Below are 13,699 nucleotides of genomic sequence, written 5' to 3'. Positions count from 1 at the left end.
ATCTTATTTCTTCCCTGCCTTACCCTTGAAATCAGCCATTTCGTCAAGAAGCCTTAGTTTCTTTTAGTGGGGAATATTAGAAGCTGAGATCTGTATCTTTGTATATTTCAAATCAGTGTTTTAAAAAATTGTTTTTCTTTTTAGCTCAGATATTTTTCCACTTGGCCGTTTTAAGTGGACCAAATATTATAACTTATTTTTTACAATCACCTTACAAAAGTATAGAGTCTGTTTCTAATGAGTTTTTCCAAGATTCTGAAAACGTAGATAAGTTGTGAGGATTCTGGCTTCTGTATAGGTATACTTAGGTACTAGGTACTAGCCAGAATTGTAAGACTGCTTTTCTGTGCTGGAAACATAAAGTTAATATCTTTTGGGCTTGGTCCAAAAGAGGGTACAAACGATGAGATAGAATTTGGAAAAAGTAAATTAAAACCCAGGAGATGTTTCTTTCTAGGTCATCAATGAGGTTGTTCTCATTTTTGGCATGAACTGTTTAGCTATGTCCTTTTTTAAAATGTGTTTTTCTTTTATTTTTGGATCATATCATCAGTTCAAAATGGATCGTTTAATTCTCATTTGGTGTGAGTTACTTCATACCAAATATACTATGATGCGTTATTTGGAAGCCTAAAGAGAAGGAACTTAGGGACACATACCATACAAAGTATAATTGTGCAGCTTTTAAAATCTTGGCTCTGTTATCTTTCCAAGATACAGTAACACTTGTCAGTAATCACAAGCAAAACTTTGGCATTAAACTTTTGATGATATGTTCCCCAAATTACTCATCTAGGCAATGTGATCTGAAATTTTTTAAAGTAATCAGTAAAATATGATTTTTATGGCTTATCTAAAAAATATCATAGACCTATCTAAATTTTTAATTTTGTGTCTTTTTAATGTTATTTAATGTGTTTATATACCTATTTCTGAACCAATGATAATTATACAATTCTCAGTGCAGACATTTCATATGTCAGCAGATTGTCAGAGAGAGAGAGAATGAATAATTATAATTTGGGGAGATAAGATGAGGACTAAAGAAGGAGAGACATAGAAGGCATAAGATATGTTTCTTTTAGGAGGATAAGATGAAGAATAAAGAGGGAGAGACAGAAGGGATAAGATTGTATCTTCATCTCAGTGGGCTTAAAATCTAGCCTAGTAGGCAGAACTAAAACTTAAGTACAAAGACATTCCAAAATACCATATGCTAAGTAATAGCATATCTGATAGGTAATAATTGCAGACTGGGTAATTGGAATAAGTCCTATAGAATTTGAAGGACTCAGTGGACATTTAAAAAACAAGAGCTAAGACCTAAAAGAGGGGAAAGAAAATGGGCAAACCAAGCAAAAAGTTTATGAATAGGAAAAAGATTTTAATGCTTATGATAAATTGAAGGCTTATCCTGTTCTAGGTACTATGCTGAAATTTTACAGCACTTAAACCCTTTTATTCAGTTAACATAGTTTATTTTCTTTTGTTTTCACAAGAACCCCATTTGGTAGGTCTTAACTTTTCCATTTTATAGGTGAGGCTAAAAGACTTACCCAAGGACATTCAGTGCTAAGGTGAAGAGTGCTTAACTCTGTCTCCAAAAATCCAACACTAAAACATGTATTGAAAAGCTGCAAAAATTGTATCAGTGTGTTTTGGGTTCAAGAATTTAGTGTCAAAGATGAGAACAATTGTGGGGAAAAAAAAGGTAGTCCAGAGGCAGACCCTACTGTGTATAGGAGATCAGTGTCTAGCAGTGGAATCATTACAAATAGATGGAATTTGTACATTTCAACAAATATTGTTTAAACAATTCAGAAGTTTTTTGAGAAAACAAAATCAATTTAAACATAATATCATAGAACAATTAATTCCGAGCAATTAAGGAAATACCTGGAAAAATGAAGTAACAAAAATGGATTTCTGAACTGATCTCTAGATGTGAAAACGTGGAGCAGTGGAGGAAATCACACACAAACATTGATGGATTTATCTATCAAGCCAATCATTCCCCTCTCCACTTGTTATCAAAGGAAGCTGTGCTCATTGTTGAAAATGTAGAATGGATAGGGAGAAAATTGAGAGAGCAGAAAAAAATTAGCAGTTTGACACATTTTCTTCCAATAATTTTTTTTTACTACAGTGGCTATACACTGATTGATCATATGGATATTTTTAATCCATCCCACGATGTGCATTTATTTCCTGTTTTATCAATACTATGAATAACACTGTGATGAATATCTTTTCGGAAAAATCTTGGTTCCCTCAAGAAGGGTTTAGTCAATGATAATCTACTACACTGAACTAAAAATTAGGAATAGCAAAGTTGTGGCACTTGGCTTGCCAATAATATAATCAACTTTACACTTTGAAAGCATTCTAGAGACTAATTCTTAGACCTTAATGAGTAAGACTAGACTTCTTAGAATCTAGTGAAAACTAGCATAAACATAATTCAGACAGACAAAAATTGAGAGACTTGTATATTCTGAGTTTATTCAATAGATTGATAATTTATTTTATGACATATGCAAGTATCCACAGGGAATTCTTCTCATAGTATGGATGGTATAGGCTATGCTTTGTCTGTCTTCACCCTTTCCTCCTTTTTAAAATGGAAATTGGCTAACAGACAGCATGCTGAATCTTAAAAGTCCCTGATACCCCTCACAGTTGTATTTTGTAGGGAAAAACTATCACTGAATTAGTTATGATTAATTAATACTACATGCTTAAGATTATATGAGACATTAAAGCAACAGAAGAAAGTTTTGAGAACAAGTTCCCAAAGTCCTTCAATATCAAATGCCTTTTCTTAAATTTTGATGAAAACAATTTCAGGATAGGAAGGGCTGCAGTGAGAACTGTGTATTGTTATTACTATTTTACTTAAAAACAGGAAAGATTATTACATTCCAATATAATTAAAGGAAAACAAATCTGAACATCTTTTCAGATTAACAGTTTGACTTCTTGTATATTATCTTTCTTTAACCATTTCTTTGAACTAATACCTTACTTCTTATAGGTTACGTATAAGAGTATAAGACAGTAGAAAAAGAAGTAGCCTAAGAGTTGGAAGAGTTGGCATGTTAATCCCAGTTATGCTTTTAATGAGCTGTATGACCTTGGCAAATCATTTCATCTCTCTGGGCATATGATTACTAATTTGTAAAATTAAGTAGGTAACATAGATTTAACATACTTCTACTACTGTATTATTTTTATTATTCTGTCACGTTAACTATATCTGATTTTAAATGTGTGTGCGTGTTTGTGTAATTTTTTTAGAGACAGGGTCTTGCTCTGTTACCCAGGCTGGAGTGCAGTGGCTCAATCATAGCTAACTATAACCTTGAACTCATGGGCTCAAGTGATCTTCCTGTCTCAGCCTCCTGGTAGGTAGGACTACAGGCGCCTGTCACCACACCCAACTAATTTTTTTAAATTTTTTGTAGAGACAGGATCTTGCTATGTTGCCCAGGCAGGTCTCAAACTCTTGGCCTCAATCCTCCTGCCTCAGCCTCCCAAAGCACTGGGATTACAGGCATGAGCCACCATGCCCAGCTTGTTTTAAAGATATATTTTAATATTGTTCATAGTAGATATACTTTAAAATTTCCACCTAAATTATGTTCTACAGAATACTATTCCAAATTATCTTCTGAATAAGGAGTACTTTTTAGGTGAATGTGCATTGTAGAATTTATTGCCTGACTTTTTTTTTTATGACCAAATGTCCTCTTTGTGGAATGTTTGAATATGCTATGTTACATGGTCATTAAACAAAGTTTTGACACTTTGTATGTGTTGACATTCCCAATATGTGTTCCTAGGGCACTAGATCCTATAGATGTGCTGTAATGAAAAGGTCCAATAAGTCTGACAAATTCTGTATACTATACTTTCTGTCCTTGGACTTGAAAACAATATGTGCACTTCAAAGTTTGAGAAATCCTGCAGTAAAGAAACTTGGCTTAACTTATTGTTTCTAAAATTCTTTCGTTAGAAGACCCTTTGGGGGAAGTAATGTCTATTACGTTCCAAGAGAAAACACTTTGGAAAATGTTGCTTTATATGTGTGTTAAAAAAAAAGCATGGTAACTTATGAACTGTGTGCCACTAAAATAAGAAGTTTTCTGAGTGAATATATACTAGCCGTATAATTGAATTTGTTCTGCCTTCTGAATACTGTAGAGCCTAGGAACTAAGCTGTTGATAGGGAAAATCTGCAGACTTTTCTCTTTGCTAGAGGTAAACTTGATTCTCAGCTAAAGACTAGTAACCTGATTTGTCTAAATGCTTGTTATCTTAAAATGTGTATTTCTTATGTATTCATTATTTTCCAGACCAATGCAAGAATAAACCAGGTTTTATCATGTGACCATATCAACATAATTAAAAGATTTTTTGGCAAGAAGTGAGGAAGGTTTTGGGGGGAATTTCAGACCTTGCAGAATTTTGCAACTACTTGGACTCCTTTATTTCCAATTCTGGGAAGTTTTAAAGTTCTTAAATTGCTTTACTGAGGCAACTCTATGTAATGATATACTGTAATATATTACATTTCAAAAAGAAAATTTAGAACTGAAAATTTTCTTACTTGCAGAATTTCTTTTATCCTTTTTAAAACTGATTGTTTAAAGAAATGATTTTTAAGGAAGATTTTTAGTGTAATATGATATTGTTGAAAATGAACATAGCAGAGATGTTGGATGCAACAACTCTTCAGGATAGAAAGGACAAGACTTGGTGTTACTTTGATGTGAAAATCAAGCATCAGGCTGTACAACAAAGATGAAGCTGAAGTGATGAACTTAAATGATGGACAGGATAAACTTCCTAAACCTTGTGCTTATCTGCTATATGAATTCATCACATAAATTCAACAATCTATTACTTTTTAGCATTTTGTCTCAGGATATGTTTGAAGAGCAATAGCACTTTGGGGGCAAATTGGTATGGTGGGTACTAATTTATCCCATATTATTGAAGCACAAGGACTATGTGCTACACATAACATAAGCTACACAAAAGCTGAGAATCCTGCTAGCAGATGTAGTCCATAGCAATAATTGGTAGGCAAGGATATCTATACATGGGCAAACTGGGGCATGTTATGATATGTGTAAGAGATAAGGTGACCTTGCAAGTCAATGAGATAATTTAATGAACAGTGTTTAAGGTAAATTTGTATCATTAATGAGACCTACTAAAAACAAGGAATAATCTTAAGTTAGAAGAAGGTTTATAAATAATAAATAAATAAATAATATGCTAATAAAACATACGAAAATATTTTGTAAAATATGATATTTAAAAGCATAGACTATCTCACATTCATAGACTGTTTTGAATTTCCTGCTTCTTTTTAAGTTTCTCACATCTTTTCAATATGTGAAGATCTGTCATTGTAAAACTATACCAAATAAAACCAGCATCATTATATAATTATTACACAAAAGATATTCTAGCAACTATAGGAGTATTGCCCTTATATAATAAATTATTTGTAGAACAATTTGATCATGAACATCACATTAACCATCTTGTAGAACAAACTTCATTTTATCTACCAGTTTTGAGGGTTTTTTGTTATGGCTGTTTTTTATTATAGCAGTACATTTTGCTTTGAAAACAGGAATATGAACTTTTCTCTAAACTTGGGACATTGTATTCTTGTAGGAGAGTTATTGGACCTAAGAATAATAATATTTTAGGATTTACAGCATATTTACAAAGTAAAAGTCACCTACTGTAATAAAAAGCAATATAAAAAATGAAATTATTTTTACTTAAGACTGATTTACATTATATTGGACCTTTTTCCTTTGTTAATAACTACTATTCCTTTCACTGAGTGTTTGATTGAAAAACAACTTTTAATAAATGACCAATGCATTCTATTTTGTCTTTTGGTTAAAGTAAGTTAATGGTCATTCATTTGAAATGGTTATCTTCTTACTCTAGCTGACTTCTAATGGTATGGTAGGGCATTTATCATAATCTCATAAAAATGTGGATAGCTTTATCTCTTCCAGGAATTTTAGTCATTCTTTTGTCATTTCAAATTTGTTAGTAATCCATAAAGAATATGATTCATTAAGTGTGGAAATCTTTGGTAAATTTATATTCATCACATTTTTATTATTTCTAAGGATTCCAGAAACCAACCAGCCTAATTTTAGTTTTTGCTTTGTAACAAATGAAAATCTTTCAAGAGCATATGGACCTTATCAAACATATAAAAAGTAAATAGTTCCCTTCGGATATGTGCATTCCATAGACATCTAATACTTGGTTATATTTCATTATACTAGGAATTAAATGGGCTCTAAACGAAATAGAAAATATAGTTCTTCGCCTCCATGAGTAGGAGGAAAAAGACTTCCCTTGGTAAAATACTCAGAAAATTCATTCCTGCGTGTGTACAGTGAGTAAATATTAAGTATCAACTATATGCCCAGCCCTTATTTTAGAAATTGGGAAATCACCATTGAACAAAATAGAAATCCTGGCCTTTATGGAGCATATTCTAGTGGAGGAGATAAACAAACCAAAAAACAAATTAAGTGAAATGGATAATATGTTGGATAGTGACAGGTGCCATGGGGAAAAATAAAGCAGAAAAAGGTGATAGTGAGTGTTAGGGCATTGCAGTTTTAACTAAGGTAGTCTGCAAAAGTTTATTAGAGCAGAAGATGCTTGAATGAAGACCTAAAAAAGATGAGGAACTGAGCCATTAGGCTATCTATGGAAAGAGTATTCCAGGCAAAGGGACAAAAAGCAAGTACATAGACCAGTAGATGAGAATATGCCTAGTGTGTTGGAAGAGCAGAAAGGAAGAAAAGTGGAGCTGAAGAAAAATAAAGTAGATGAAAGGAGGCTATTTTAATAATCCAGACAAGAGATGATGGTGGATCACAGTATTATGGCAGCAATGGTGAGAAATCAGGATGTGTTGACCAATGGGATATAGGCTATGAAAGGGAGGGAAATCAGGATTTTTGTTTTGCCAAGTGGAAGAATAAGATAGCCATTACTAAGAGAAGGAATACTGCAGGAGGAGTGGGGTTTAGGGAGAAAGAATGCAGCTATGTTTTGAGTATGTTTGAGATGTCTTTTGGTCATCTAATGGGAAATGTCAAGCAGGCAGGTGAATATTACATTTTGCCACATTTTGTGGAAAGGTTTGTAAGAAGAAATTAAGTATAAGCAAGTATTATTGTATGTTGGTGAACTGTGCTGGAAAGTAAGAGAAAGAAAAAAAATCAGTAAAGAAAAGGCTTCAGGGAGGAAGATAAATTTTAAGCTAGACCTTTGATTAGTGTAAAGGAAAAAGAAAGGTATTCTAGTTAGGGAAAATGTGCTAAATCCTAAAATGTCATCTAGAAAAAAGTCTGAATGCTTTATTACCTTGCCCTTTTTTTTTCTTAAAACTTTTGCAGTGTGTCATATAGTAGTATTATAGAACAGTGGGTACACAAAAAATGTTTGTTGACTCATAAATGAGAATAATATTTTTCCAAGTTTATTAACCAGTATTTAGTCATTGAAACTTAGGTGTTCTTTAAGACTTTGGGGTTTTTTGGGTTTTTTTTTTGAGGCAGAGTCTCATTCTGTCACACAGGCTGGAGTGCAGTGCTCCAGTCATAGCTCATTGCAACCTTGAACTCCTGGGCTCAAGCAATCCTCCCACCTTAGCCTCCCAAGTAGCTGGGACTACAGGCATATGTCACCACGCCTGGCTAATTTATATATTTAAAATATATATATATATATATATATATTTTTTTTTTTAAGAGATAGGGTTTCACTATGTTGCCCAGGTTGGTTTCAAACTCCTGGCCTCAAGCAATCCTCCCGCCTCAGCCTCCCAAATTGCTAGGATTACAAGATTGAGCCACTGCACCTGGCCAAGACTTTCTTTTTCTTATTATGGTAAAATATACATAAGATTTGCCACTTTAGCCATTTTTATGCGTATAGTTCGGTAGCATTAAATGCATTTTGAAACTTAATTTTGTGTGTAAAAAATGTTTTCCCAAAATATCAGCATTTTTGCTAATTGCAAAAGCAATTTAGAGCTGATTGTGCTTTCCTTCCAAGAGAACTGAGCACATTCTACAAGCCTTACAATCCTTCTTTGAAAGATTAAGACAAGAAGAAAAACAAAAACAAAAATTAGTGCCTTATTTCTGAAACAGACTTTTTTTTCTTCTCTTGGAAATTGACTTTCCATTTAAGTGAGTATCATTTTTAATTGCTTGGGTCACTATTTAAAACAATTTGAACATGTCTTATTTTCCTTTGACTGCTGGTACCTCACTCAGAAAGGAAATGCTCAAATAAAGTTGTGATACATATCTGGAGCTGAAGGAGCTTTTCAAAAATGAAATAAGTATTCCTTCCTTCATAATTTCTTGCCTACTTGCCTCTTAGCTTGCTCTCAACTATTATTTGCAGTTTGATTTTTATAAATTATGTTTTATAATTTATTTTGAAATTTTTGTATATTATATTGAAGGTGTGTGATGTCTATCTTTTGTGAGTTATGAACCTAGGAAATTCTTCCTGTCTGTTGATTGCAGTGTATCTTTTTATAGGGAACAAAGAAGGAAGAGATTGAAGGTGAAGAGGAAGTGTCTGGTTTAATTCAGCCTGCAGAAGTGTTTGCTCCCAAAAGCCTGGTGTTGGTATCCAGATTAGATTATCCAGAAATTTTTAGGGTAAAGAACTCATAGTTATCATTAATTTGTTTTATTGTATAAAGCTCTTTTGAGTGAACCATGGTGTAAGTTCTTTGCATTGAAAATATCATTAGATCAATTTAGGAATTTACCAATCAAATGAAATGAGTGTGAACATAAGAAATACATGGATGTTGGATGAAATGAACACCTGAATAAATTCATGTGACTACTTAAATTCTAAGGATGTACTGTTTGTCGTAAATAGGTCTCATATTTATTGAATCAAAAATTTATAAATCCTAAAGAAATAATTTGATTAACTATAGTAATTTTAAAATGCATTAGTGATTTAACAACTTCGTATATGTTTATTCACCTTATGAGGAATCAGGTTCAAGTAAATAGGATCAGTGTTTGAGATTTCAAATAATTCTGATCATAATCCTGCCAACATAGCTTTAAAACATTGTGTAGGCCGGGCGTGGTGGCTCACGTCTGTAATCCTAGCACGCTGAGAGGCCCAGGCGGGCAGATCGTTTGAGCTTAGGAGTTCAAGACCAGCCTGAGCAAGAGCGAGACCCCCATCTCTACTAAAAAAAAAAAAATAGAAATTAGCTGGACAACTAAAAACATATATATATAAAAAATTAGCCGGGCATGGTGGTACATGCCTGTAGTCCCAGCTACTCTGGAGGCTGGGGCATGAGGATCACTTGAGCCCAGGAGTTTTAGGTTACTGTGAGCTAGACTGATGCCATGGCACTCTAGCCTGGGCAACAAATCTAAAAAAAAAAAAAAAACATTGTTTACCTCTAGATCTTTTCTTCTTCTTCTTTTTTTTTTTTTTTTTTTTGAGACAGAGTCTCACTTTGTTGCCTGGGCTAGAGTGAGTGCCATGGCGTCAGCCTAGCTCACAGCAACCTCAAACTCCTGGGCTTAAACGATCCTACTGCCTCAGCCTCCCGAGTAGCTGGGACTACAGGCATGCGCCACCATGCCCGACTAATTTTTTTTTTTATATATATTTTTTAGTTGGCCAGATAATTTCTTTCTATTTTTAGTAGAGACGGGGTCTTGCTCTTGCTCAGGCTGGTCTCGAACTCCTGAGCTCAAGCAATCCACCCGCCTCGGCCTCCCAGAGTGCTAGGATTATAGGTGTGAGCCACCGCGCCCGGCCCAAGATCTTTTCTTCTTTTAGATACTCAGAATTTTCAAATGTAAGAAACAATTTTAATTTATTTATAAATATATGTGCTAATATGTAATTTCTGTAAAGCTTTTCCAGAAAGTGAGTTTATATATATTCTAAAAAAATTAAGTTAGTATCAAGATTTCAATGACAATGGTTAAGTCCTAACAAATACTAAATGTGCAGAGTCACAAATTTCAATAACCTGAAAGATACATAAAGATTATATTTTATCTTCTGTTTTGCCACCTGCCTTCTTCTGAGCTCAAAGTGTTAATCTTACCATCCTGTCTCTATTTTACTATCCTTTGTTATAATTTACATGTTAATTTTTTCTATAGAATAAATGTTCTGGATTTATAAGAACCACAAAACAAGATAAAGTTTCTACATTTTTATCTTGAAATTTGGAGTTCTGCAAAGTAAGTTGAGGCAAAAACAATTTAGCCCTACAGATTTGCTAGAGTAGTTATCTGAACACAAACACTTGTTTTACCAATTATGGATTTCTGCTTTCTGTAAACTCATCTGAGAAGCTCATTTGGAGGTTCTGGTTCTAGAGGAAAATTTAATAAACCTAATAATATTTTCTGCTTAAAATTTATTCCATGTTGACTGTAGAATATACTTTACTAGGTTCAAAGAGAAATTTTCCTAGGAGCAGATTTCCAACGATTTATTTTTAGTGCTTTTTCCATGAATAACTACATGCATCTTTGTCTTTGCAGGCTTGCCTGGGTTTAATCTACACTGTGTATGTGGACAGTCTCAATGTCTCCTTGGAAAGTCTCATTGCAAACCTTTGTGCCTGCCTTGTCCCAGCAGCTGGAGGGTCTCAGGTAAATAGAATAGAAAGGAAGATGGAGAAGGACTGTTCTTCTTCCCCTCTTTTCCAGTTAGTTTAATTTATGAAGAAAGAGAAAGAAAGAATTCTTTAAATATTTTTGTTTTCAAGAGGATCCTAGTTTAGTTAAGCATTGTCCCTATGGTCTGCCTTCTAGACACTCAAGAATCCATTCCTTTCTTAGTGTCATAAGGTTAATTTTAACACAGGGTTCATCTTTCACATGGTATAATTAGAAGTCATATTTTTTGTAACTTGAACTCCAGTTTATATTTTCTTAGAAGTACACTTTCTTAAGTTGAACTTTTAAATGTATTCTTTTACCTTTCTTACTCCTCTATATAATTATACCTCATTTTCATTAACTTAAAAAATGTTTACGTGATTAAAAATTAGGAGGTAACATTAAGAAAATGCTCAACACGGTTCTTTGTAATATTATAACTACTTATGAATAGATTCATTTATTCTGTATGTCCTGAGATTTTCATATTTGTCTCTAAGGTAGAAAAATACGAACCTCAGCTGCTATGATTTATTTATTGTTTCTAGGTCAGCCGTACTTTGAAAAGAATAAACTCCTTCCCTTAAGCCTTAGAAATGATTAGTTAATAATTTATTTTGTTTATTCTAATATAATATTGTAAGAAGATAGCCCTCTAAAAATCACATTGTCCTCAGTCTGATGAAGATGTTACTTATAGTGAAATTGGCATCCCATTTCTTTGCCCTTTACCGTTTAACTGTCTTCTGTCTTTCCTATTGTCTTTGTCTTAAATTTTTATGCCCTTTTTTCCCTCCTATTCTTTCCTCCTTTATTCTTCTACCTCTGCACCAAGGGCAGGATATTAAATGTGACTTTGGTCATAGTTGGGCCTGAACTTTAAAGTAACAGAATTGTTTTTATGGGCCTTTACTGAAGTTGTTGACCTAACATTTTATTATCTTTTAACCAGTTATGACTGTCAGTGATTTTTGTGTCTCAACTCTACTAGATTGTCAACTTTTGACTACTGAATTTTCTTGTACTATTTTCAGTTGTACAAAAAGTAAACTTAAATGTTTTGGGCTATCCATTGTTGCCCTTTGCATCTGTTAATTGGATCTTATGTGGCCATTTGCTCTAAAATTGAACTTCAAAGGGATTTTTATTTAAGAAAATTTCTGATACCATTTATGTATGTTTCTTACGTTCTGTAGAAGCTGTTTTCCTTGGGCGCAGGAGATAGACAGCTGATCCAGACTCCTTTACATGATAGTCTTCCCGTCACAGGCACTAGTGTGGCTCTCCTGTTCCAACAATTGGGTATGTCTTTTCTCCCGTTTTCAATGTTCTCTTTTTTCTTGTATGAAGAAAGATTTAAGTTCATATTACTTGACATGAATCAAGATAAAACAAATCATTAAATATTTTTGATATATAAATATATAATTCTGTGGGTCCTAATCTTACCAAGTGTTCATTCTTTATAAAAATTTTTAACTCAGCCCCTATTTTCTTTATGCTAAATGATGAATAGATGGTATATTTAATATTTTTTTTTCCTTAGATGAACTGCTTTTGAAGAAGCCTTGTCAGATGGGACTAAAAGTCCCATCCTTCTCATCCCACCATCTGTCTGGGACTTTATCTCCAATTTCCTAGCAATGGCTAGGATGAAAAATTAGGAGGAAGATACTAGAAAATATCTTGTGTACATTGGGCAGCTTGTCATTTTATTAAGAAATAACGTAACTTAAAAGCGAGGATGTTTCAGATCAGGGCTGCCCAGATATTCTCATTTACTTTACCTCTGACTTGCCCTTTATATATTTCTGCCTATGAGCATCCCACTGTCTTTGAGTCAGTCATTGTCATTGTTCTCCATCTGTGTTTATCTTTTCCTGGTTATGTTGAAACCGTCCCTTCCCTGGAATTCCGTGGAATTCTTAGTTCCTTGCACAAAAATTCTACTCTCTTGTTTCCCTCCTGTCTCGTGTTGAATTTTACCTCTAGCTCAGCTCTGTAGCTTATCACTCCTTTTTCAGTAGTGTCCGCATCCTTATTCTTCTGCTTTAACTTCAATCAGTGAAAATTAGAAAACCTTAGAAGAGATTAGTGTAAATATAAGTAGAATCTTCCAGTATCTGAATAAAAATGAATGGTGATACCAATCCCAAAAGTAGTTCTTCCCCATTACATCTGCCTCCTCCTCAGGAGTTCCGACTCTAAAAGTATCTCTCTCTTTGGTCAAAGAATACAAAATTTCAGTTAGGAGAAATAAGTTCAAGAGATCTATTATGCAACTTGGTGGCAATAGTTAGTAACAATGTATTATGTACTTGAAAATCACCAAGAAAATAAATTTTTAAGTGTTCTTACTACAAAAAAAGATAAGTATGTGAGGTAATACATACGTTAATCAGCGCCATTTAACCCATCTACAATATACATATTCAAAACATCATGTGGCACACCATGAATATATACAGTGTTTGTCAACTTAAAAAAATTACATCTAACTTCTCTCTGTGAAAGTTTCTACTCATTCAGTCATAATAATTAAGTCTTAATATATTTAAAGCTGTTTTCTTTAATGTATGAGATAGGTGATCCCTTTCCGGTGGCACTTCTTCAAAGAACATCTTGTTGATTACATCCATGGTCCTTGCTAACCTTTGACTTAATTGCTTTTAGCAAGGCACCATTCACCTGATGTTTTTACTTTTAGAAGGGACTGAATACCTGTAAAGGGTCAATCAAGGCAAAAATTTACTATGAAGAAGAATAGAAGAATATGACACAGATAAAATTATTTCACAGTCCCAAATGCTACCATTTCTCTTGAACTTGTTTTTTGTACTTTTGAATTTTTTTAAATTTTTAATTTTGGGGGGGACACAGTCTTGCTCTGTCCCCCAGGCTAGGGTGCAGTGGTATGATCATAGCTCACTCTAACCTTGAACTCCTGGGCCAAGCAATCCTCC

General features: G+C 33.6%; 1 protein-coding gene across 2 annotated transcripts in view; it reads left to right on the top strand.

Annotated features, from left to right (window-relative positions):
- The window catches only part of SBF2 (SET binding factor 2), a 397,036-nt gene that overhangs the window by 202,747 nt on the left and 180,590 nt on the right, over positions 1-13,699 (top strand). For both annotated transcript variants that reach the window (XM_045557501.1, XM_045557500.1), the window contains exons 4-6: positions 8,613-8,735; positions 10,617-10,727; positions 11,933-12,038. In XM_045557501.1, the coding sequence (XP_045413457.1) occupies positions 8,613-8,735; positions 10,617-10,727; positions 11,933-12,038 (340 nt within the window). The remainder of the gene's footprint in view (positions 1-8,612; positions 8,736-10,616; positions 10,728-11,932; positions 12,039-13,699) is intronic.

The sequence above is a fragment of the Lemur catta genome, chromosome 7 (assembly GCF_020740605.2).
Source record: "Lemur catta isolate mLemCat1 chromosome 7, mLemCat1.pri, whole genome shotgun sequence".
Lineage (NCBI taxonomy): Eukaryota > Metazoa > Chordata > Mammalia > Primates > Lemuridae > Lemur > Lemur catta.
Note: the sequence above shows the minus strand (reverse complement) of the source record. Positions and strands in the feature narration are given on the sequence as shown.